Raw genomic sequence first — 26,747 nt, forward strand, 5'->3', positions numbered from 1 at the left:
TAGTCCTTTTTTATTTTCTTATCATTAGTAGCATTAAAATAAACTCCTACGGCATTTTGAGATTGTATAATATAATATAATATAATATAATATAATATAATATAATATAATATAATATAATATAATAACGACAGACTGGAGAATTGTCCAGGGTGTACCTCGCCTCTCGCCCGGAACGTTAGCTGGAGATGGGCACCAGCAACCCTCTAAGGGACAAGGGTGTACAGAAAATGGATGGATGGATAATATAATAAGATGTCAAATAAGTTTTACTGCAGTTTCTTCATTTTACGCTGTAAATTCTCACTCTTAACATAAAGTTGACCTCTTTGTGAATAAAAGCTTTTGCAAATTCTAATTATTCTTTAAATAATACAAATGTAAACATATAGTGACATGTTTGCTGCAGAAAAATCTACAGTGAACTAAATTTTTCTCAGAAGTTGCATGTTTTGTCTGCTGCCGTTCATGACCCAGAGCTGATATATGTGATGACGCGCTAAATGAATTAACCCTGAAGTTGGTTCAGATGATGAATCTGTCTGATCTTTATCGTTTTTTATCACAATATTTCCCAAAGTAAACCAGGAAATGTCATGAGGGCTTATTTTTAGTTTCACTAATTTCCTTCATTAAACCCATTATAATTGACCCATTATGGACGGATTAATGTTATTTAGAAGGATTTGCCCTGATATTATACCAGCCATATTCTTCTGGGTTTTTAAAGACTCATTTGAGACATTATTGGATAATACGTCAAGTTAAATGGTTTTTAAAATCATGAACTGAGGAAAATGAACTATATTAACTGCATAAAACATTAACATAACGTAATATGGTAAGATTATCTTTCAGAAACGTATACATAATATCAAAAATATATAAAAACATAATGTATACATATGTATGTATAGGAAGCATGTGTAAATTTGATTTTTAATTTTATGAATTCATTTATGTGTTGACTGAAGATAACCCCTACATATGGCCACCTGTATAAAAACCTAGGTGTGCCACTGGTCTACTCTAATGTATTCCGAAATCAAATCCGCTGTATTGGACAAACTGCTCAAGCAAAGTGCTGATTTGAAGTTATTATTTTTTATTAACCAGAACAAAATCAAATACCATAACAGCAATAACACACATTGCTTTACATAATTATGACGGAGAATGTTAATGAGACACAGGATGTGCGCTGAGCCGCCATTAAGCCTCGTCTCCTCTGATTGGACCAGCCCTCCCTCTAGTGTCAGTTTTAGTAAAAACCGAGGAGAAAAGTTAGAAAAAACAAAGAGTTCAGGCATTCATTTTTCTTTGGAAGCTTTGAAACACAAAGCAGGTGTTGTGAGTTTCAGGACAAAACAATCCAGTTATGAAAACGTTTTTTTGTTGTTGGGTTTCTTCTGAATCTCCTGGGCTGAAACAGGAACCTCATAATCAGCTGGAGGCCGTCGTAGAAAGCAGCACAGGCACTTAAAAGACATCGACACTGACATACAGTCTGGTACAACAGTCATGCAGTGATACAGTTTGGTCAGCATGACCTGTGAGGTAATAACGAGGAGCGTGGGGCTGGTCTGAACGAAAAAAACAGTAACAAAACAGTTAAAAACAAACAAAATGGCGGGTATTGACCTTTTGCTTGTGACGTCACGCTGTTCGGAGCTCAGTCCGCTCTGCCATGACGGACGTCGAAACAGCTTCAAAAAACAGAAAGCTCGTAGCCTAATATCGCTCTTATTTAATTGTTTTCACTTTAAGAACAGACAGGGATACAATCTAAACTTGTAAATTTTTGTTGTATAATTTTTAATGAGGAAAGATGCGGCGGCTGTCAAACGTGTCTGGCAGCCCTCGGTGTAATGGCGGATTTGCAGCGAACACTTTTTTACAAGGTAAGAAGATTAACGATCATAAACTTTATAATGAAGTATGATTAGGAAGATGCAATCAAATATTGGATTATAGAGGAGGTACAGGTTTAACCATCAGTAACCATGGAGAAAATGCCCCACCGTCATGTAGCCTAGCATGTCTGGGGAAAAAAACTGGTTAGCATCTCGTTTTTAAGGCTGCTCCGGTTAAAGGGAGGAAACGTTGTTTATGATATAAATTATGTGGTGTGAATTCAGGGTAAATTGGTAATTTTATCAACACATGAAGAGGAAGGAAACATCAGTCTCTAAACTAGCTGTGTCCAACTTCTGTAAATACCACTGTCCAACCAGGTGTGTTACGTTCACAGGCAAATTAGCTTGACTTGAACAAGAAGCAGACATGAATAAACCAGCAACAAAACAAGTTGGGAAAACAACTTAAGTCGCTCTGTTCAATACATATTTCTCATGTGAAGACACACTTCCGCAAAGTTTGTGACTGACAGCCATCTTGATAGGCAATCGCTATGACAACAATAAACAAGCCATAAGCTTAGAACTAGCTCTCAGTTTAGCTTATAAACAATATAAGTACATTACAACTATTACTCGATTACTATTTTTTGAATACACTACCCACCTCTGTGTAATACTAAGATAAATATCAGTGACATTTACTGTAGTACTTATTGCTGAATTGGCAAAATTAGCTAATGTAGCATTTATCTAAAGCTAAAACAGAAATGTAGCCTATGTGTGGTTACTGCATGTTACTTACTCTTACAGTCACCAGAACCTTAAGAGTTCGTACGTTTTTACAAATCTTTTGGAACATTTATTCTGTGTTAATAAGTATGAGCTTGTCCACATCGTCTGAGATATTTTTATACTCTGTCTCATATGGGTCATTCCCGACAGCAGCCATTTTGTTCATGTATCTTTCTCTTGCACACTATCAAGAGTTTCCACATATTTTCTTTGTGTTGGTCTCAAACTGCATGTGATTGCCTACCAAGATGATGCTGATCACTTCCAGTTCAGACATGTGGGAACTACTGCCATCCTGCACTTCCGATGTCCACCATAGCACCTCCAGTGATTAAGTGACGTAGTTGCAAAGGGTCAATACAAACTCAGAAAAATAAATATACATCTAGCAGTTACCCATGTTTTCTACAGTGCAGCGTTGCCTTTAGCTATCGAGCTTGTCCACAGCTTTAGCGGGTGAAGGCAAAGCCATCCAGTTTGCATAAACACTATCATTGGCATATCTTGTAAAGACCGGATTAGTGGCATCGTGTCTGTTGAGAGGTACCGGGCTCGTCTCGGGCCAGCTGGGGTATGACATGCCTAAAAATGAGAACATATCATTTTTCTGCACTCTGTGAGAGGTAAACAGGCAGTAAGGCTCTGGAATCAAACTCAGTGGTGTTATTTACTGGCTGTGCCAGGTTTCAAATTTTATACAACCTAAAAACACTTTACAATAGATGGCTAATAAATGGTTAATAGATATGTTAAGTTATCTATAAACACGTTATAAATTAATAACTGTTTATTATGCATAGGTTAAGGGTGAGAAGGAGCCAAAAATACACCTTTGTATTTTACCTGGAGTTATTTGGCCTGTTACAATAAATTGCTTGACAGAACAAGCTCAATAATTTCCATTTTCATGACTATCATCTTTCTCTTTTTTGTCTTTTGACCAAAAACTGAATAAAAATCTTCAGTCTGGGGTTTTTGTCTCAACTATCCCTTTTTTGAAGAATAATTTTGTTTACAGAATTCATTCATTTTATTTGTTGTTTTTATTTATTCATAAACAAAAACAATTTTACAAAATTGTATTTTTAATATTTAAAATTTCTTCCAGTCCCAGCGTTAAATGTTCATTAGGGTTTAAAGTTTATTGATATTGAGAATGTGTTCTTACATTATTATACCATTAGTTGAAAGTGGTCTCAAAATAAGAATATTATCATTTATCGCAATCTGTGAGACTGGATTTTTTTCAGAAAGTTGATATTTAGCCTTCTTTTACAATTGTAAACAGAAACAAACACCTGACGTATTTCAATCTGTGTTTTATGAGTTTTAACAGGAGTAGAGATGAGAAAACTACTTTTTCAATAGTTACATGTGACAGGAAACTAAAATGTTAATTATGGAAAGACTAAAATAACTTACTGGAGTAGATAAACTCACCTATTAAAATCATTATCATCATTTTAAATAATATATCATCTTACCAGTGTAACTAATATGTCTTAAATAAAATTAAGCTAATATTCATATTTTTGTGTAAATAATGAAACTGCCATTTTTCCCAGAGGTTTTCATGGTAGCCTGTTCTACAAATGTTTAATTACTTGTGTTTTTATGATGCAGTTTTTGTCACCTGAGAGTTGCATTCAAAAGCCTTACTGTTTACTCTGTTCAGCTTTTTAAAAACACATAAAAGTCTGAAGAATTACTTCCAAACCACAGTGAATCAGTGAGGACCTGTTTCAAATGTTACACTCCGTTCCCTCCAGTGTTTCAAACAATACAAGCTTTACGTGAAAATGAGCCATCTCCTTATTAACATCAATGATAGATGATAAATTAGAATATAGTCAATATTTACAAATGTTGTATTTTTTGGGTCAGCACACATTAGAAGCAGGTCCAAATAAAACAAAAGAAAAGACACAGGATCTTTTTTTTCCTTTCTTCCCACACTGAGCCTCTCATTTACGGTGAAATGGGAGAATCAAACAGCAAAAGAAGCATGCCTAGGTCACAGTCACACACACTTGATTACAGTTAAAAAAACTAAACAAAAAAAACAAAAACAGCCAATCACAGCTTGCCAAAACAGAGTCATGTGTCCTGTTTCTAAAAGCGAGTAAATGCGTGGGAGATTCTACCATAGAGCTTGTTTTCAATCCATGTGGAGGGAAGGGTTCGAGGGAGAGGGGCGTTATTACAGTCCACTAGTGGGGTGTCCTCTTCGGAGAGGGCGTCGTCGTACAGCAGGGCGTCAGCCGGCGTGGACGCCGCCAGGTCCAGGTAGTCCTGTGAGGAGCGGAGGAGCGTACAGTCAGGTCGGGCTGAGCTCATGGTGAAGGTCAGACTCATGGAGACGGCAGAGTCCCGCCAGTAAAACTATTTAATTAAAACCCGGGACTGCCACTGCAAATCTCTGGGGAGGTTTTCAGCATTCCTGTCTTCAGTACCGACTCTGAACTCTTGAATTAAAGTGGTTACAGTGGGCATGGTCGCATTGTTGCCCCAGCTTGCACAAAGACACTATTTTCTGAGTCAAAACCACTGAAGATAAAACCATCTGTCAGATTGTAGCGCTGCATCGCTGTTTCAGGGCTCCTCCACATTTTTATGGTCACAAAAATAAAACATTTCAGTTGGATTTAGCCCAATTTTAAAGTTCATAGGTGATTTATAGCAAATAATCTACAGCGGTCAGAATGAATGATTGGATGGACTGAAAGAAAGATGGATGGTGGACAAGAGGAAGTATGATGTATGAATTGATAGAAAGATGGATGGTTGGCTGAATGTTGGACAAATGGATAAATAGATGGATGAAACTCGGCTGTTTCAAAGAAGCAGCGAGGCTGACAGGTGAAGGACGATTGCTAACACTTGAAGCATTCTAGGCTAACATATAAATTGGTTTGGGCAAATAGTGAAGCAGATAGCTAACAGGTGAAACAGCTAGGCTAACAGACAAAGCAGTTAGTAAAACATGCGAAGAAGCTGGCTAACGTGTGGCAGCTGGGCTAACACGTTAAGGCTAACTGGTGTAGCAGCTAGACTAACAGGTGTAGAAGCTGTGCTAACAGGTGTACAACTGTGCTATGAGGTGTAACTGCTGTGCTAACAAGTGCAGCAGCTAGGCTAACCCCCTCTGAGGTCTGTCCCAATAGAACAAATGGATCCGGCCTCAGATCGTGTCAAACTGAACTCCATACCCGACTCTTCACCATCATCTTCTCCAGCTCTTTGCTGATATCTGAGAATGTCGGCCTCTTGTCCGGCTCCTGCTTCCAGCACCGCAGCATGAGGTTATACCTACAGAGGGAAAAACGTTCCACAGCTCGTGAAACACGAATCGTTTCTCCTCCCAATAGACTCGTTTCACTCCATCTGGGAGCGGCGGAGGGAAGTTACAACGGTCAGCAGAAATGCTAAAAGACTGGAGCTCACATTTCCTCAGAGCAGTTCTCTGGTCTCTCCATCCGGTAGCCGGTCTTGAGGAGGTTGAAGAGGCGTTCAGGAGCGATTCCTGGGTACGGGTTTCCCCCCAGGGTCACTATCTCCCACAGCAGCACACCGAAGGACCAGCTGGAAGACCGGGAAGCATTTTCCAGTCACAAAAACAGACGATCCAAATCCCACACTCTGGGAAACCCTGATCCATTTCCTTAATGCTACAACCAGAAAGTACTGATACGTTTAAAATAAACCCAGCATGAGCACGGTGAGAGATGACCTGAAACATTCATGTGTAACAAAAGAAATCTATAACAGGATAAATACTTGTAAAGTTTTCTTATTAACTACTGCTTTCATTATAAACTGATGGAGATCAGAGAAAGTTCCTTCCAATTTACAGAGATTCTGGATTTTATTTCTTCCACATGTATATTTTCTTAATTTGTAACCATTATTGCTGATGTAGTTGTGAAAGTTGCATGAAAGATCAGCCCATACTCACACGTCGCTTTGAGTTGTGTAAATGTGATCGAATAGAGACTCTATCGCCATCCACTTCACAGGAATTCGGCCCTGTTGAACAGAATCAGACTTAGTTTGGGTTTTAACTTTACAAACTGTTTCAGTTTGCCTGAATTATATATATTTTTTCCCCAACCTTGCTCCTCTTAACATACGAATCCTCCTCATAAACGTCCCGGGACAAACCAAAGTCGGAGATCTTCATTTTTCGTCCCTCGGCGACGAGGACGTTTCGCGCAGCGAGATCCCTGTGAACGAGCTGATGGAGCAAAAATAAAACTCATTATTAAATTAAAACTGCTTTCATGTACAGCAGAGAGGATTTTAAACACACTTAAAACTTATTTTTCTCACTGTTTGAGTCAAATTAATATCAATTAATCGTGATTAATCAAATTAAACTCGATTAATCTGATTAATCATTTCGGGAATAAAAGAAAGTAAAATAAAAATGTTCTTTGCTTTTGCAGCTAATTGAAATCATTTTGTAATCCTAACTAATCTGATTTAATTTGTTATTATTGGTAATAAATATTAGATTTTAGTAATTATTTCAGCTTAAATGTTCAGTATATGAAATGTTTAATTGCTAACAGTTAGGCGTGTCATGACAACAAATTTTGATAAATCATCCCAGAACTTATTACGTTAAATTATAATATTGCCGTTTTAAGACCATTTTGAAGTAAAAGAACAGTAATAAAGTAAGAACACATTCTCAAAGCGCAATAAACTTTAAATTCAAGTTAACGTTTAACGCTGGAGCTCAAAGACATTTTAAATATCCAAAATAAATAAACAAAACAACAGAAATGTTAAATAAAATTAATTATGAAGTCTCTGTAAACATACAAAAAGGGCTAGGTGAGACCAAAGCGCCAGACTTTTGTCATGTAGTTTTTGGTAGAAAGAGAAACAAAAATGATGCAAATGGAAATTATTGAGCTCATGCGATGAATTGATTTATTGGATATTGTGACAGGCCCACAGTGGCTTTAGTCTCTCCACATACCTTCATTTCTGCCAGGTACTGCATGCCTCTGGAAATCTGCCAGGCGAAGGAGATGAGGTCTCCCATGGTCAGCGCCCTGTCATCGGGGTTCTCCAGGTAGCTGGAGTTTCGGTTTGCATCCCTGCCCATGTAGCTGGGACCAACTTTCCTGCTCTCACGCAGGAAATTACGGAGCGACCCAAATTTGGCGTACTCAACGATGAGGTACAATGGCCCTATTGAGAGAAACGCAGCACTTAGAGGCAGAGCGGCGCACCCAGCGGAGGAGAAGTAGCGAGGCCTCACCGTCCTGGCTGCACGCGCCGTACATCTTTATGACGTGTGGGTGGTTGACTTGCTTCAGGAGGGTGAACTCGGACAGGAGGTCACGCAGCTCGGTGTGTGAAGCGTTTTCTGTTGAGAAGGAAGCAAGAAGCACCTCATCTTTTTCAGGCTCTCACTCCTCATATATCATCATTACTTCAATTACTTGCTTGGCCAGTTTTACCTTTAAGCATTTTCACAGCCACAGTGGTGTAACCGGCTTTTCCTTTCAGTCTGAACGCCGTTGCCTTGACGACTTTACCGAACTCCCCTTCGCCTAAAGTCTTCCCCAGGACCAGGTTTTTACGAGGAAACTCCCACTTTGGATCCTCCTTTTAAAACAATAACACATCATCAGAATTAGGTAGTAACTAGTTACTTTTAGGAGTAGCTTTACTCAAACTCAAAACTGCACTTTTTACTTTTGCTTGAGTAGTTTTATTATGAAGTATTTCTGCTCTTACTTGAGTAAAATTTCTGTATTTTCTTCCCACTGAATGAAAAACAAACATGTTTTAACCAAAAATCCACCAGACACAGACCTGCAGTTTTTGTTAAAGTTTCATAAGTTTTTTATACAAAGAAACCGAAAAAATATTGTGCCTGATTTTATTTTTTGTTAGTTATGCAAATTATGGCCATTTCTGTCCTTAAAATACCAAAATTTCCACATAACTTTATAGTTTGGTGTGTCTGATGATGTAATAACTGATGTTTTGATCAGTTACTCAGTACCCGAGTAGACTTTTTAACAACTTTTTTTTACTCTTACTTGAGGAATTTCTTTGATGACTACTTTTTAATTTTGCTTGAATAAAATGTTTTAGTAGTGCTGCTTTTACTTGAGTGCAATTTTTCCAACTAGGGATGCAAATTACCGATTAATGAGTTGATCTAAAGTTGATTAGCGATTAATTGATAAGCAGCCATTTCCTTAAAAACCCGAGTTTTATATTGTATCAAGAGGGCCATGAAACGTTCAACCGGGCTTATGGGCGCCATGTTTTTCTCCGTTTTCCCCTCCGCTTTTCTGTCATCACATCCAGGCATTCTTAGTTCTGTTGAATAAAGCGCTATTAAGTTGATAACTAAAAGAGTTTTGTCGTGTGTTTATATTTCTAAACAGAACCGCATCAAGTGCATTTTTCATCCCTCACCGGACTCGTTTCCCTTTCCCCGTTCTGACATACCCGCCATCTTAGTTTCTTTATCAACGGACTCTCCGCTTAAGGATGACTAGCGGCGCCCTCTGCTGGATGGCGGTCAAACTACAACATTAAAACTAAGGTTTAAACGGACGTTAATCAATTGTAACTCATTTTAATCTAATAAGCCATTATTATTATTATTAAAAACTCAATTGAAACGAATTTCACTCTAATAATCCATTAATCAACTATTAATCATAAGTCGATCCCCAAATCCTACACATTACACAAAGTAGTAGGAGTCTGATAAAAGGTCTTACAGGTATTTTAAAGGTGTCTGCCTCTATGGATTCCTGTGAGCCCCTTCGCACGTTGTTGGCAGGGAAGCTGATGGGGTAAGACTGAGCTGGCCGACGGAAGGTCATCTCAGCGAACGCGATGGGAGCCTTGGGTGAGTTCTTGTGGTACCGGTGGATAAAGTATGACGACAGGAGGACGGAAATGATGAAGCAGCAGAGGAGAGCGGTGGCAACGATGGTTTTACACATGTCGTCACATATCACGTCTGGGAACCCTGATGGACAAAACTATATATTAATAACAACTATATGCAAAATATCTGCACTCTAAAGTTGACTCAATTTAAATTACTTCTGATATTTCTTTCTATGATTTTTTTCCTAGTTTGCTAAAAGAATAAAATACTTTAAAGTATACATGATTACTTTGCGATTAATTATTTTATAACCAGTAAGTACATTAACATAAGCAAAAACGAAGTGTCAGAAAAGTAACATAGAGACTAAACTGACCATTCAAGTTCCAGAAAGTAAATTGGAAATTCCTGAAAAAGTAAACTATTAGTTCTGGAAAGTATTCTGGTAGTTTTAGAACATTCTAGAAAGTAAGCTACAACATTTGCTGTGGCATGTTTTGGTTAATTCTGGAACATTTAACAATAAGTTTCAGAAAGTAACCTGACGGTTCTGTAATGTACCTCTTAAAAGTATTTTGTAAGTTCTGTGAAAGTAACGTGTAACTTTTGGACAGTATCCATTTGATTTCAGGAAGGAAACATTTAAGTTGTATGAAAGTTCCTCAAATAACTGCATGTTCAGAAAAGTATTCTGAAAGATTTGTGAAAGTAACCATTAAGATCCATGGAAAAGTGTACATTACAGGACAGTAACCTGTAAGTAACATATTATAATATTGCATATTGGTATTGGCCAAAGTTTTCATATTTGAATATACACATATACACAAAATTAGGTTGTTTAGACGTTTGTATGGTGTTGGACGGGTGGAGAAATACATCTGATATACATTAAAGATGACCTATAATGCTTCCTTGAACAGGTTACATAAAACATGTTTTATAGAGCCTAGTTACCTAGCAACCCCAGCGGAATTCCTTTGGGGTTGCTACGTAACGTGCTGGGCTTAGCTAAGGTTGCTAGGTAACGGTGCAGCACCTGCTGGTTTGTGACGTTACATTCTGGAGGTTTTTGAAACAGATAATTTTCCAGACAACCAAAAAGCATGAACTTATTATGTATATAAATATAAATATATAATGGCTTGGTGTTGTTTTTTTAAAGTACTTGGGTGTTTTTAGAAGCAGTTGAGACCCAAATGGAAGAACAAAAACATGCAAATTATTAATTTTACATAATGATAAGACTTAATTTTCAGTATTTATTATGACCTCCTCCTGCCTCACTTACTGTTTTTTGACACAACGGCCTCGGCGTCCGCGTTCTCGCAGAAGCATTTCTCAGAGAAGCAGTAGCAGGTCCCATAGCCGGCTCTGATGCCGCTCCCACTCAGGCCTCGTTCGTGGCCTCCGGTTACACTTTCCGCTGCACAAACAAACATGCATGTAATCTACACATACAGGTGTTTTCAAATGACGTATGATACATGAAGGAGCTTTAACAGAAGTTGTTGGTTCTTACTTGTACAGTCCTGCGGACAAATCGAAGTGTCTCTGCTTTCCACCGCATCGCAAACGCTATCGGGACATGTTCGCAGGTCAGGGGAGCAGGTCGAATAGTTTTCAGATATTCCTGGAAAATAAACAAAAATATATGTTTATTTTTTCCGTTTTTAGCAATGACTGCTTTATTATTGGATTTCTTAATCTAAGCCTTTTATTCTTGAGACAATAAAATATGTTACTAGTGGTTAGCATGCTACTGCTAGCCCACAAATCAGCATTCTAGCCAATCTTAGTATTGTTAGTATCGTAATCTTAGCTTACACAATATTGTTTGCATACTGAAGGGAAAAAGTCCATGTAAGTCAACATGCTAGTGATACCCCGCATGCTATTGATTACATTTTAGTTAGCCTTAGCATTATTGCTAATTATCAGCGACAAAGAGCTTCAGGTCCGACAGGTACGCGCACTTTGGATGAACACTTTCCTTAGAAATTTTCTAGTTTTTGTTGTTTATCCGCTGTCATCAGTGGTCATGCTAACTAGCATTAGCATTCATGACAGGCTGCGCTAGCTGCAGTGCTAAGACTTGCCTTCTGGCTCTGATTGGTTGTTTTTAGGTAGTACTGGGAAAACTGGGAGAAGGCGAAGAGCTGGATTTTTTCACAACTTCAACAAATATGTAAAGAAAACGTTTTATAAAAGTTACATACCGCAGCTAGCATAATGTATGTAATGAACCAATGTAAATTGTTATTTTCTGCATTTTTGTTGCAATAAATTAACTTTTATCTAGTTTTCTAAGATGAACCTGTTTGGGAGAAAGGGGTTTTGATACATTTCTTTTTATTTAATGATGCTAAACTGCTGCAGCAGCATCAAAGAGCCTCTGCTGTGCTTTGTTTTGTCGCTTTTGTTGCGATAGCTCTACCTTTCTCAGAGCCTTGCCTCCACTGACACGCCCCAGTCGTTGCTCCCAGGCCTTGAGATGCCTCACAGTCGTCTCTCTGTCTGTTCTCTGCGCAGGACAGCAGCTGCTGGCTCTCCTGACTGACATTTGCTGCGTGAAACAGAGTCAGAAACATTAGCAACCAGCTGAATGTGGTCAGTATGTAAAGCTGGTTGGGGTGGTTTACCTTCACCGTGCAGTAAAATGCGGATCTGAGTGCTGGCGACCAGCTGAGTCTGTTCCTCCTGAGCTACCACCGTGTAGTCCAGGTCCTGGCAGCCCGGCTTGCTCAGTGCGCCGGAGTTATTAACATATAACAGTCCCAGCATCCTGTCTGGAGCCTGGGTGATGCTTATAGCGGAATAACACGACAGCAGCTCTGACGACATGTTTTTATCCGGAACCTCCAGCTGGTAAGAGACGCTGAAGCCGTCGAACTCCAGGCAGTTTTCCACACAGATTCTGCCAACCTGACAGAAAGAACAACAACGTGGTTCAGACATGTTGTGGATTAAAAAATGTTTTTTAAATTAGTTATGCCACTATGAACCATTTTTCATCTTTACTGTGACTTATATCCTGTAGAAAACCAAAATAATGTTTCCGATTAATAATTTTGAATTGATTATTCAATAATCGTCAACTAATTCAGTAATCAAGTAATCGATAAATTGAGTATAGAGACCCCAAAGAAGCTAAGATTACAGAAAAAGTGTCAAGTAAATTTAACATTAACAGATGAATTTTCTCTCATTTTCATTTAGTTTCTCTGTATTTTAATGGCCTGAATGCTGCATGTTAGTTCTTACAGATTTGTCTGTTTTTAAGATGAATTATACAAGAAATGTGTCACATAAAAGGAGAACAAAATAACATTTTGTGCTATAAAAATGTAAAATTTAACAGAAATGTGTACAAAATACACAGAATAAAGAAATATCTGTCATTTCTAGAGCAGTTTTGAAATAATTGCTTTGTTTTCACAGGAAACAGACATGAATTACCTGAATATTGTAAATAATGCTTTTATAAAATAGGAGTTTCGAATGACAGGAGTAAAAAACTTTCTTTGGTCGTATTTTTTTTATCAATTATGCCAATGTTTGACGCACATTTAGCCCACTTTTACTGTAAACACAGCAGAAAAATGACATTTTATGAAATATGGTGTGCACGGTAGGGGTTTCTGCATACCTGTGCGTATATTGAAGCTTTTCGTGACAGCGTGAAGACGTGTGTGATGTTGGCGAAGCGGATCTGAACCGGTAAGATGGTGACGTTGAAGTGCAGCAGCACCGTTCCCTCCAGACCCGGATAGGTGGTGTCATTCACCAAATAATCCAGAAACACAGTCCGGTTCTCCGTGATGTCCAGGTTCCTCTTCAGGATCAACTCTGAGGAGGAGATTTATTCTAAATGAAGAGTTATTTTCTTGATTCAGACAGAATGTCGCTCAGAGGATTACTTACGGTAATCGTAAACCGACTCTCGAATGCCACCAGGGGACGCTCTGCGTTCACTGAAAGTTCCCTTTATGTCAAACGTGTCTTTAATCCAGGACTCACTGCTCAGCAAAGTCCCCACATACCTGCAGAGTCAGGAAGCAACTAGTTATATTTACTAGAAAGATGTACTTTTAGGAGTATTTTTACTATGCTGTACTTTTTCACTTTTGCTTGAGTAAAAATATGTTGAAGTAATGCTGGAACATTAGTCCTTTAATTCTGGAAATGTCTTCAACAGATAGAAGACTAACTTTGTAAGAATCTTTATGTGGTTCTGAAGGTTCAAGCTAACTATTTAGCAACAAGCTAAATACGTCATTTTTCATCATTAAGACATTTTTCCTGTATTAAGTGAAAAGATTTACCAGTGGAACTAGAACATGTTTATGTACACTGACACATTATTGACTTAAAACAAGTAGATTTATTTTGTCTAAAACAAAAACAAGAAACTAGACAAAATATTTGGTTAAATTTTGGATTTTTTTAACCCAAAAGTCTACTTCTGTACATTTTTAACCAAATAGTTTTTTACTCTTACTTGAGTAATTTCTTGGACGGCTACTTTTTAATATTATTTTTATATTTATGTTGAAGTGATGGTAGTTTTACTTGAGTAATATCTTTGGCTACCTGTTGTGGCTCAGGTCTTTAGGAAACAAAGTGGTTAAGTCCCTGTCAAAGACAAACAAGGTGCCAAAAGCTGCGCCCTGAAAAACAAGAACAAAAACCTCAGTTTGAGTCTGAATATTAAAAATAAACGTATTATTCCTCAGGTAAAATGTGCCAGATTTGCTTCCCACCTTTGTCCGATTAAAACTGATCACGACCTCCGCCGTGTCGGTCCCGTTGACGTACGGCGCGTTGTCGTCCTCGTCGTCCACGAAGACATCCAGCGGAGTTTCCACCTTGGTGACGACGCTCTCCGTTTGGACCGTGCAAACCAGCAGCAGTCTGTAGTTTTCGCTTTCCTCCCGGTCCAGCGGGGCGGTCACCACCAGCTCGGAGGTGTTTCCGTTCACGGCGAACGGAGCAGGAGTCTCTGCATTCAGCGGAAACATGAAAACTGGTGAGTGAAAAGCTTTACAGAGGAGTTCAAACTTCCTGAACTTTTCAAAACGTCCCCACTGAGCCACAACCTTCCGCTAACTGCACAGCTAAACCTTCAGTTAGCGCTTCTGCTAACTTTGAAAACATTTAGCTCACTTAGCTTCCCCTACATTAAATTTTCCAGATAATTTACTTGACTATTTTCTACATTTTGAGTTGAATAAAATTCAACATCTGTGTCTGTTAATTGTATGGAAGGTAAAACAAAACATTTCAAGTTAAAATCATATTCATTTACTTAAGTAAGTTAAAAAGTTATTTTTTGATAACTTATGAAATATTTAATATGAATTATATTAGTCTTAGATGCAGTTGTGGAAACACTTCCATTAATGTACTAACTGCGGAGCTAGTTTTTAGGTTAGCGCTTTTGCTAACTTTGAAAATTTTTAGCGCAGTTTGCTTCCCCTAAATGAACTAAAGCACTAATTTACTTGTCTGTTTTGTAAATCTTCAGTTGAATAAAGTTCAAAGATTTGGTTGTCAAATATTCATGCTCTTATTTTGAAATAAGTGAAGACTGTTTATGCAACAGTTGCATTTTTATCTTCACCTTTCCTCTCTTTATTTTCTCAATAACGTCATTTAAAACAATAAACTCTGACATTTATTTTATATATATATATATATATATATATATATATATGTTTTGTACCCTGGCGGGGGTCTTTTGTGGGCTCTAGTGTCCCTTATTTTTTGAAAGTAGGCTGACAGGAAAGGGGGAAAGACATGCGGCAAATGTCGCCGGGTCCGGGAGTCGAACCCGCGACGGCCGCGTCGAGGACTCAAGGCCTCCAAATATGGGTCGCGCTGTCCCCTACGCCACCACGGCACGCCCAAACTCTGACATTTTGCATGTTTATTTGTTTCTTTATTCATCAAATGTTATTTTGAAGAGATGAAATTATGCTGCTGTTTCTAAATCCGTCAGCAGGTGAGAGCAGATCTCACCTGACTCCACGCCGTAGGCGATGGTGTAGTTGGGGCAGACGGTGAGTCTGGTGAGCCGCCGGAGTTGGCGGAGAACCCCAGGGAACCTGTTCTCTATGATGTGCGGGTTGGATGTGTCTCTGTGCGGGAAGCAGAGTTCCTTCATGTCCGTCTGGGCGCAGCGCGGCATCGAACCGTTGACAAAGTCCAGCGTGATGTGAGCCGAGTTCCTGGAGCACGGCGCGCGCTTGCTGACGCTGTTTAGAGCCATGACTTGGAGAGTGAGCCGCTTGGCGGGCCAGGAGTTCTGATCTGATGAGAAACGGCGACCAAAACAAACAAAAGAGGCAATTTAATCTCAGACTGCACTTTCTTTTTCTGATGACTTGGCTTTACTTTGAGGCCATGCAATTATGTTATTATAGCGGCGGAAGAAACCCGGACAAAGAGCCAGAGCGTTATTAGCATGCAGAGAGCGTAAACATCGGGAAGTGCATTTAGGAGAGGCATCTGGCAGCAGAGCAGGAAAATGCATCAGAATCAGGAAACCGAACCTGAGCGAAGCTCGTTCTCCACCGCCTTCAAATCAGAGGAGAGCGGTGCCACACATTTGTGCTGCTAAAGGTTTTTGTTTGTGCTGCTATCATTTTAAAGATAGCAGCACAGAGGTCATCAAAGGTCAACCAGCCTCACCACATTTACAAAATCAAAATTGGTGTCAATCAGGTCTTCTACATTTCTGCTGCAAAGATTTTTTGTGCTGCTATTATTTTAACAATAATAATAATAATAGATCAGATTTTCATAACAATTTTTCAGACACTCCAAAATGATAAAGATATTAATAAAAACATAATTCTAGAGGTCATCAGAAGTCAAACAATTTTAAAGATTTTAATAAATGTCAATCTTTGAGCATCTTTCAGTGCCTGAAAACGCTACAATTTTTTATGTAATAATATTATTAAAATGATAACAGCACAAACAAAAATCTTTGCAGCACAAAACAGCACAAATGTAGCAGAATTGATTGGGAACAATTTTGTTTGATTTGAAGATGGTGGCCAGGTTGACCTTCATGGCCTCTGGAAACATTTATTAATATCTTTAAAGTTATAGGAGCACAAAAGAAATTTTTTTGCAGCATAAACGTAGCAGAGACAGTGGACCTCTGGCAAACATTTCCTATTGATCAAACATCTTTGAATGTCTGAAAAAGCACTATAAAAATTTTATTTATTATTATTACTACTTTTATTATTGTAGTGGCAAAAACTAAAATCTTTGCAGCACAAACCAGCACAAATGTTGCAGAGTTGATGGACCCCAGTTTTGTTTACTTTGAAGAAGGTGAGGCTGGGGCTGGTTGACCTTTCACAACCATGGAGACATTTATTAAAACCTTAAAAATTATATCGGCACAAATTAACATTTTTGCGGCTCAAACCAGCACAAATGTAGAGTTGATTGACAACAACTTTGTTAGATTTCATAAATGTGGGGGGCTGGTTGACCTCTGAAATGTTTTGTTAATATTGTTAAGCGTTTTGAACAAATGAAAAATGTATATAAAAATTAGCGGCACAAATTAAAATTGTTGCTGCACAAACGTTTGACACCAAATCTGTTTGACTTGAAGAAGGTGGAAGCCAAAGCTTGTGTCCAACTCACACAGCGAGGCGAAGTCCGTCTCCTCCAGCGTCTTGCTGAGGGACAGCTCTCCGGTCTGGACGTCCATCTGGAACCAGAGCGCGTACGGCGGCCGCCTGCTGCCGCACAGGTAGAAATGCGGCCGCTCGGACCGGCCGTCCAGCATGGCGTGGACCTGAAGGACGGGCGTCCCCGCCGGCTGTCCAACGTACACCGTCTCAGTGTATTCCTTCTGAGGGAAGTACAACCCCGCCACTCCTGCAGGGAGAAGAAAAAACCAAATGATCTCACTGGAAACTGGACCAGATCTTTAACTGTTCAGAACTTTACGTGAGTTTTTATTGGATCCGGAAAAGAGTAAAGACGCCGTCCCTCAAGACATTAGTGTCCAATGTCTTGACACAAAATAACCAGAGCCAGGTCCACTTTCTCTGGACTAAATCCACGTGTCCCTAGTGAGTTGGACACCAGGGACGACCCTTGACCCTGATTCTATTCAAGGTGTCCAAGGACAGGATCTCTAATCGTCATGGTGATAAGGGTCATCTTGATTTTAGGCAAATAATTTGGTTCTGTTTTTATCATTTGGATGGTTGGATGGATGGATGGATTCGATGATTGGGTAGTTGGTTGGATGGATGGTAAATGGATGGCTGGATGGATGGCTGGATGGTTGGTTGAATGTTTGGTTGGATGGATGGATGGTTGGATTGGGGGGGGGGGGGGGGGGGGGGGCGCTGCAGTACTCCGATGTTGTTTTGTGACTCATTCTGCTGCAAGTTGGCTCAATTTTGATGCGCAAGACGTAACCGGTAAAATCCGGTTTAGGATTTTCAAAATAAAAGATCCGGAAGTAGTTCATTATTTCTTGCGCGGCCCGGCACCAATTGGTCCGGTCCGCGGCCCGGTGGTTGGGGACCACTGGTCTAATGAACCTCCCGCCGGTCGATTTTGCGCGGCTCCCCGTCGTCCTTGACTTCACCTTGATAGCATGAGGAGTGATTCCTCCCCTGGCAGCATCGCGATCCATAAAACACGTGGCGCTGAGTGTTTTACAGGAAACGGGAGACGTCTCCTCCTGTAATTATATCCCAGTTATGTGTCGACGGCGGGCCGCCATTTTGGGAACGCGCTAATGTCATTAGCAGGGAGCTAAACGAGATTTTCTAATTGTGCCGGGGTGGTTTGAGGCCCGGCTCCCGTTTCAGGCATTGATCTAATTTGGTTGGATGACAGGAGGGTGAAATGCAGCCGCTGCTTCCTGAAACATGGAGATCCACTCAATGAGGCGCCGACCTTTTCATTAAATGGCTTCCTGAGGCCAAAACAAACATCCAGACACTCGACCGTTTGGACCCGGAGAGTCCGATCATGAAGAACCGTCTGCACTGAGGGCGTCAACATGGCAGCAAGTGGAAAAAAACATTAAAAGGTTTAAAACAACGAGTCTGAAGGAGAGCCATTCATTCATCAAGAGACACTTAGAGAAATTACAGCAAAGGTTTAGTGGAAGGAAAAAATACGGCTACACATGAAAAGTTTTAGTTTCACGCAAACAATATAGATGAGATTTAATCTGAGTCCATCCATCCATCCATCCATCCATCCATCCATCCATCCATCCATCCATACATAATATTCTTCCAGATTCTGTTTAAATCTTTTCTTCTTTGGAAACATCAGCTCTAAATTAATCATCAATAATAATAAATTAAGCTCTCCATTAATTGCTAAACTTGAAAATAAAAATATTTAAATCCAAATCAATGAACCTTCCAGATGAAACATCGTTCAAAATGAAACATTCATTTAAATGCCGAGGACGGCCACTGGAGGGCGCTGTTACCATGCAGACACAGACCGCTGCTCCTGATTTCTCTCCTCCAGTTATTTTAATCTCAATGTTAGTTTTATAATTATTTCAGGCTTACCCAACCGCTCTAAAGCGAACTATAACAAATCACATAAACCAGATTTAATCAACAGAAAACGCACGAGTAAATCAAAAGCAGCAGACGACGACAGCGGCCCCCTGAATAAAACCCGGGGGCCAACCTGTTCATCACTGGGAGCCAGTGGTGCAGGGAGGGGTCTGGCTGCAGGCCACTGGGACCAACCCCCCCCCCCCCCCCCCCCACCACCACCACCAAGGCTCTGCAACACAATTTGTTTATATCATTCAAAATTCAATTTGTTTCCAGGACAGAAGCCAACAGAAAGAGAAGCGTTTATATCAGGACTAATTAGCTGGATGGACGGAGCGAGGCGCTCTGCGGAGCGAGGCGCTCTGCGGAGCGAGGCGGCGAGTTTCCTCTGAACTGAAGCTGTCTGACAGGTCAATAGGTCACTGGAAACCTCATTTCATTCAGTAATTCAGCTAAAAACAGAGAAAACTCATGTTTTTGTTACTTGTATAATTATGTATTTCCTGTTAACCTTCACGATTAACAAGAAAAAAATGAGTTTCTTTCAAAATTATGTTCAATTATGAAACTTCATGAATTCATAAAGTGCAATATTTTAGAATTTATATAAAAACTTTTTAAGAGAGAAAAAGCAAATACAACCTAAAATAAACAAACAGCGATGATGGAAAATGTAAGGTGTCAGTTTATGCAACAATCTTAACTACATTTCTTTCTGCATTTAAGAGAAATTTTTAAATGATCATGATTAAGCAATAACGCGTTGAATAAGCTGATTTTTTGTGTTTTTGAAATATGGCTGAAATAGTTTTCTCAGCTAGTTTATACGTCTTTCATTCATGATTTATTTTAATTGTTAAATGTACTATTTGTATTTATTATTGAGGGAATTAAATAAAAAATGAAAAGAAATAAACATTTTTAAACTACAGAATTGAGTTGCTCTTCATATATTGGTATAGTCATCCGTACAGGTAGAAAGTTGAGTGGAAGGAAGAGCCACCAACTGATGGTGATGCAGTAAATAATGTAAAAAAGCCCCAACCAGTGTTGCTTTGCAGCCAGAGAGTCACAGGTTAAAAGTAGGACTGAAACGATAAATAAATTGCGATTAATCATTAACTGGAGTATACAGACCAAAAATAATCAACAGATTAGTAAATAGAATCTTTTTAGCTGCAGATGCATCTTAAACTGAATAAAAAAATTTTTTATTTAAAAAGTAATTGAATTATTTGCTTATTTGCATATTTTAATATGATATAAAACAGGCTTAAGTGGTTAAATGAAAAATCAGCAGAATGTGCATATATTTTTATACGATTAATCGATTAATCACCAAAAAATTATCAATTGAATAACGAATAAAATAATCGTTGATCAAAGTAATAAGTTGCTTTAGACAATGGGAGGAATATTGAGCGGAAATAAAGTCTAGTAATACATTTTAAAGTTATTTTAAATTAGTTTTAGCTTGCAGATTTTCCTGCGTTTAGAAGCTGTTTTATTCAGCTCTGTTTGTTACAGCCTGTTTGTCTGTTTTGCACCAAAGAGTTTAAACATTAACGACATAAAAAGACGTTTTACAGCCTTCAATCGGCTATAAAACTGATGCTCAGGCTCCGCATGAGGCCTCGTTTGATGAAAACCCAGATTAAGTGATTCTGCAAACACACTCCGTGTTTGAACAGGACGACTCTTGTAGCAATCTGTGTTTACTACAGATATCATGCACCGCTGCTGGGCAGTGAGACTGGACTTACATAAGACTGGAAAACATTAAATGATTTTTTTCTCCAAGTGTTTGTATTTTAAAGACGCCGTTCTGGTGGGGTATTTATTTATTTTCATTTTTTGCACAATAAAATGTACTGGGGATAAAAACACAGCTGGCTAATGAAGGACAGATTTCCATCGCAGAGTTTTAGAAAGTTTTTAAAAAGTGTAATGAAAAAAGAAACTCCTCCGTCTGCTTTGTGTTCGTTTGGGTTAGTGACATCACAAGAGGGGAAAAACTGGGATCGTCTTCAGAATCTTTTCTGTTTTTGTTCCTGTTTGATTTATTTGACTTCTGGTTTCTTTATTTCCCATATTCAGGGATCAGCCAATCAGAGCCAAGAAAAATAATGTCGCTCCTTGATTGGCTACATTGCTAACATCAGCCAATAGCGTGTCAGATAGCATTGCGTCTATGTATTTTAGCTTCCCAAGCTACATTTTCTTTGAGATATTCTGCATGAAAAAATAGTTTGGAGTTACTATTCACAGATGTAGGAATACTGAACTGATATTACGCGAGTGTTCAATGTAAAGTGGAACTAAACCTGATGTGAAAGCATAACCCCGCCCCCAAACTAATTTTGAAAAGTTCTGCCAAAGTGGGCGGAGCTAAGGGTCGTGGTCAATCGTTGGGACCACGCCCCAACACTGTGGACGGGGTCACAAGAAGCACTTTGTGGCGATGTTTAGCAACTTTTTTTAAGTAGCTAGCGACAAATTCAGCAAGTTTTTTCTGCTCTTAAAGATTTTTATGGTAAAAAACTTGAAACGCCTGTCAAAGAAGAGAAACGCCATCAATCAGCGTCACTACGCTCGCTATCCCACTCACCAATGTGCAGGAGAAATATATATATAAACAAAATGGCCGCTGTAGGGATGGACAGGAATGAGACAGAAAAACATGTCAGACGATGTGAACAAGCTGCCTCTGATTTCTGTTCACCAGTGAACACAAAGAGTTCGAACATCATGGACGGATACAGTCAACGTTTAAACGGATTTGTAAGGAACGTATGAACTCTTCATGTGAATGACGAGGTTCTGGTGAATATCGGAGTAAGTACATAGTAACAAACACGTACTTGTGTTTGTAGCACTTTGTCCGCTACATGTCCATCTCACCTAGCAGATAAAAGCTACATTAGCTAGGCTAATTTAGGTAGTACCACAGTAAGTACGACAGTAAATATTCCTGATATTTATCTTGGTATTACACAGAGGTGGGTAGAGAACTCAAAAATTATGACTGAGTAATAGCTATAAAGTTAGATAGGAACAAGCGAGAGCTAGCTCTAATCAATAACTCAATTAATTGCGTGATGAATTAAAACAAACTCAATAATTTCCATAGACAGAATTTATTGTTTTTCTTTCTCTATCAAAAACTGGATGATAAAACTCTTCAGTCTGCTCCTTTGGTCTCAATTTTGTTTACAGAGCCTTCATAATTCATCTTATTGATCATTTTGTTTATTTATTTTGGATATTTAAAATGTCTTCCAGTTCCAGTGTAAAATATCCATTACTATTTATAGTTTATTAATCTTTGAGATTGTGTTCTGGCATTAATATTATGCTGTTGCCATTATATTGCTGGAAAATGGTCCTAAAACCACAATATTATCGTTTATCACAATAACGTTCGGAATAATTTATCCCCCAGTAGAATTTACAATCGTAACACATCTAGCCGTCATAGCAATCCCATACACTGCAAAAACACCAAATCTTACCAAGTGTTTTGGTCCAGTTTCTAGTCCAAATGACTCAGTACTGTTGAAATAAGACAAAGTAACTTATAAGTAACTTTTTAGCAGTAAATATGATTCTGTTTTACGTAAATCATTCCTTAATATTCATCAAAAAGTACTAGTTTTATGGATTATTTGACTTGTAACATGGGGAAAATGTCTTGCTGTGAGTGAAGTAATCTGCTAATGGAAACTTTACTTTTCAATCAATATTACGGATTATTGACTTAAAATAAGATCCTGTTTCTTGTAATTTAGCTTTGTCTTATTTCAAGTGTACTAAGATCTTGAGACTAGGAACTAGACCAAAAATACTTTGTGTTTTTGCAGTGCTCACAGACTGGGACAGAACTTTGCACCAATTTGATGGCTGAATAACAAAAGTAATGAATAAATATCTTTGATGCTGAGCTATTGTGTCTATTTATTCAATAGTTTAGCAGCAACAACGGTTCGATTTTGTGTTTTTGCAGTGTAGCAACTGCCTACCAAGATGGCTGTCAGTTACACAGTTCTCAGAACAGCGTATTCTTCAGGTGATAAATTGTGTTGATGGTGGGCTTTTGGGGGAGATTTAATTTAAAATGTGCCTGTAGCTTTAACAGAGTGAGAACAAAAAGGACAAAGGCTCATCACACAATCAGTCTGGATGCGGCTGATAGGGTGGGACGCCCTTTCCATCGCCCCAGACAAAGACAGGAACTCAATTACCGCAACGCGTGCTTCGGCGGACAGATTTACCAGCTATGAGCTCATGGCGTATCCCGCCACCACCTCTGATTATAAAAATCACAACTGGAGAAGCAAAGCATGGAGAATCCTCAGAAAAATTACACATCAGAGAAATCGTCCAAGAAGCAGAATATCAGGCTACAGAAGTGATCAATAACTGCAGTAATCATCAGAGAGGCTGATTGTTTTCCACTGATGAGACGGACGCTGGAGGCTGCATATATCCAATCATCTCTGCTGCACATGTGCAGCTCCACAGTTTGGTTAATCAGTATCCATGTTTCCAAATAATCCATCATCTATTACAGAGCCTGTGAGCCTGGCCGCATTAAGGCGCAGTTATGAGATGATGATAAAAACAAAACAAATATTACAGTCACTCCGAAGCCCGCCGTGATTGCTCTGCGTCCGAAGATGGAGCAGTAATGGGAACGGCTCTGCAATTAACTAAAAAGCTGCACATCCGACTGGAGTTTCACTTATGAAAGATGTTATTGATCTGAATGCACACAGTATTCATAAAGTCATCAAATTACAAGAACGAAGCCATAAAAATATGAGAATAAAGTCATAATATTAGAAGAATAAAGTCATAAAATGATCAGAGAACAAAGCCATAATATTAGAAGAAGGAAGCCATAATAATATGACAATAAAGTTATAACATTTAGAGAATAAAGTCAAAATATTCTGAGGACAAAGCCATAATATTTTGAGAGTAAAGTTATGAGAGTAAAAGTCATAAAAATATGACAATAAAGTCATAATATTTAGAGAATACAGTAATAATATAATGATAATAAAATCATAAAAATTGTGAGAATAAAGAGATAATATTAAAGTGTTAATATTTTGAATTTATTCTCATGACTTCTTTCCCATCTTCTGCAGCTGATCCTGTGTTTATCGTTGTGATGTTTTCACTCTGGAAACATCACAATAAGGAGGGAAGCCATTTCCTGTTAACGATGACACACGCATCAAACTTTTCATCAGAGTAATGAGACATTTGATGCGGCTTCGGAGGAGGCAGTCGGGCTCCAGGTAGCGGGTTACTCAGTTTGCCATGATGCATACCATAACATAATAATCAATTACTCCGTAATGTAATCCTATTAGCCCTGCGAGGATACAAGAGCCGAGATCCAATGATTCATGTTCATCAGTCATCAGGAAATCTAATAGAGATTCTCCCGCAGGGTTTGGCTGCAGTAAGTACAAACCGGGTTCAGGGATTCCTCAGGGAGGACTGCGGCTTTAAGAACTGGACACGTGGTTCCAGCCTGAGCGGTCATTAGCGGGCTTTGACAGGGACACAGAGAAACGGACGCAACTTCTGGTGGAAAAGAAGCTAAAGCTTAGAAACTAAGAGAAACATTCAATCACATTTAATACAAACCAAGGCAGGGACATTTAATTAAAATGACATTTACTCAAAATTGTTAATTTTATGGTAGTTTTTATTTTTTTGTCTATTTTATCATTCCTGTTTTGATCTTTTGTTTAGGTTCTAGTTTCCATTTTGGTCATTTCTTTGTTTATTAGTTGGTTTTACAACTGAGCCAAACTAAGAAAAAACACAAAATAAAAAATTAAATCAGGAGAATAAAGTCATATAAGAATAAAGTTGTAATATTATCAGCTTATTTTCATTATTTATTACGTATTGATAATGCAGTTAAGGTTAATTATTATGCTAAAATCACTAAAAATGATAAAATAACAACCTGTAAGTCTCATTTCCTTCTAAAAAGTACAAAAAATAGAAAACATGTTGCAGTCTGAATGCAAACGTGACATTTTGGAACTGCTCATAGAAAGAAATAAAAATACGTGACTCTAGATCAGCAGGAGGCGCCAAATGTAAATGTTTTCTTAAATCACAGAATCACGAAATACAAGAAGAACCAAACATAATTCTCAGATTGTGTGGACTGGACTCCAAACTTTAATTTAGCTCGACAATCAAAAAAAGTTAATTATCCAGCAGAAGAGGCTTAAAAACATGCACAACTGGACGCCATCTGCACGGATGTGAAAGTAAATGACAGAAAAAGATTAAATATTGTAAGAAAATTAAAAGATGCAAAAGAAAAAAACTGAACCTTGTGGAACGCCACAGTTTACAGAAATGTAGAGTCATATGCAAGTAAAAACAACAAAAACGCTCATCTGACAAGATCTGGACTTTAAACGAAGCCGTAGCTCCGCCCCCGGACTAATTTTGAACAATTCCACCAGAACTTTGTTGCTTTGGTAACTTTTCAAACTTTTTTCAAAAAAGCTACAAATTTAGCAATTTTTTCTACATTACAAATAAATCACACATGCAAACTTAGAAACACTATCAATCAACGCTTGCTTTTCTAACTCCTGACTCACCACTAGGGGGCGTGTCTGAGTCAGGTGGCTTTATATCTGTGAGTAGATGCTAACCAAGCTACACCTTTGTAATTCAACTGCAGTAGCCACCATTCAACCCAGAGAGGGCAGCCAATAAAAACAACCAATCAGAGCCAACCGGAGGTCTTAAAGCTGTCAATCATCCTCATGTATGTGCCGTATGTGACGGCAGATAAAGCCATTTATCTGCCATTATCTGTGACTTTGCTACCTAGTCTTAGCGGTCACAACAGGCTTCGCTAGCTACAACATAGCAAAGAGGATGATTAACAGCGCTAAGGCCCGCCTCCTGGCTCTGATTGGTTGTTTCTAGTTAGCACTGGGATAAATGGGAGAAGGCAGAGGAGCTTAATTTTTTCACAGATTATCTCATACATATTTGTTGAAACTGTCATCATAGTGACAGTTTTAACAAATATGTAAAAAAATATTTTTACTGAAGTTGCTGCAGCTTTAAGTCCGGTTGGCAATTTCCCAAACGGGTCGTTTCATACTAGAAACTCACCACAGCTTCTGTAATAAAACTGTTCTGCCACAGACAGTTTCTCTAAAGCGATTCAATCGACTCATTAATGGCACATTTGGGTTAGCAGGCAATTGGTTTCCTCTCATTCAAAGGTTGGTTTGGAGAGCTTTTATTACAATTTGATAAATAAAAATCACCATTTTAAATCAATAACAATGCAACTATAATTGGTGCATGACTGGTTTTGCCTTTTGTACCAATGCAGCTTGAGAACAAGACATGTAAACATGTTGATTGGGTAAGAAAAGTGCCTTATTGGTTTAATATGATATGGAATATGATAAAAGGTGATTTCAGACCCAATGGGAGAGATGCAACGTTTCACTTTGTGAGAAAGCTTTTCCCTCCGTTTTTTCCTTCACCTCTTTGTGTCTGCAGATCCATGCAGACACAAAGAGCTGCGCTCGTCCTTCGCTCCGTTCCTGGCGAGCGCCGGGTCAAACCAGCGCGACTGGA

The 26,747-nt window shown here is 38.7% G+C and overlaps 1 protein-coding gene across 2 annotated transcripts in view; it reads right to left on the reverse strand.

Annotated features, from left to right (window-relative positions):
• Positions 1–1,092: 1,092 nt before the first annotated feature.
• ret (ret proto-oncogene) overlaps positions 1,093–26,747 on the reverse strand; it is a 32,558-nt gene continuing 6,903 nt past the window's right edge. Inside the window, exons 2-21 of one of the 2 annotated variants that reach the window (XM_023328026.1) lie at positions 17,197–17,433; positions 15,547–15,837; positions 14,289–14,527; positions 14,119–14,195; positions 13,450–13,568; positions 13,175–13,374; positions 12,168–12,450; positions 11,963–12,091; positions 11,048–11,158; positions 10,817–10,951; positions 9,410–9,663; positions 8,126–8,273; positions 7,924–8,031; positions 7,639–7,853; positions 6,763–6,885; positions 6,607–6,677; positions 6,096–6,233; positions 5,861–5,960; positions 4,796–4,943; positions 1,093–3,233 (exon numbers count right to left, since the gene is read on the reverse strand). In XM_023328026.1, the coding sequence (XP_023183794.1) occupies positions 3,076–3,233; positions 4,796–4,943; positions 5,861–5,960; positions 6,096–6,233; positions 6,607–6,677; positions 6,763–6,885; positions 7,639–7,853; positions 7,924–8,031; positions 8,126–8,273; positions 9,410–9,663; positions 10,817–10,951; positions 11,048–11,158; positions 11,963–12,091; positions 12,168–12,450; positions 13,175–13,374; positions 13,450–13,568; positions 14,119–14,195; positions 14,289–14,527; positions 15,547–15,837; positions 17,197–17,433 (3,284 nt within the window). In that variant the 3' untranslated portion in view covers positions 1,093–3,075. Of the gene's footprint in view, positions 3,234–3,766; positions 4,944–5,860; positions 5,961–6,095; positions 6,234–6,606; positions 6,678–6,762; positions 6,886–7,638; positions 7,854–7,923; positions 8,032–8,125; positions 8,274–9,409; positions 9,664–10,816; positions 10,952–11,047; positions 11,159–11,962; positions 12,092–12,167; positions 12,451–13,174; positions 13,375–13,449; positions 13,569–14,118; positions 14,196–14,288; positions 14,528–15,546; positions 15,838–17,196; positions 17,434–26,747 lie in introns of those variants that run through there. The other variant, XM_023328027.1, reaches the window with a different exon arrangement.

This window comes from Xiphophorus maculatus, chromosome 22 (assembly GCF_002775205.1).
Source record: "Xiphophorus maculatus strain JP 163 A chromosome 22, X_maculatus-5.0-male, whole genome shotgun sequence".
NCBI lineage: Eukaryota > Metazoa > Chordata > Actinopteri > Cyprinodontiformes > Poeciliidae > Xiphophorus > Xiphophorus maculatus.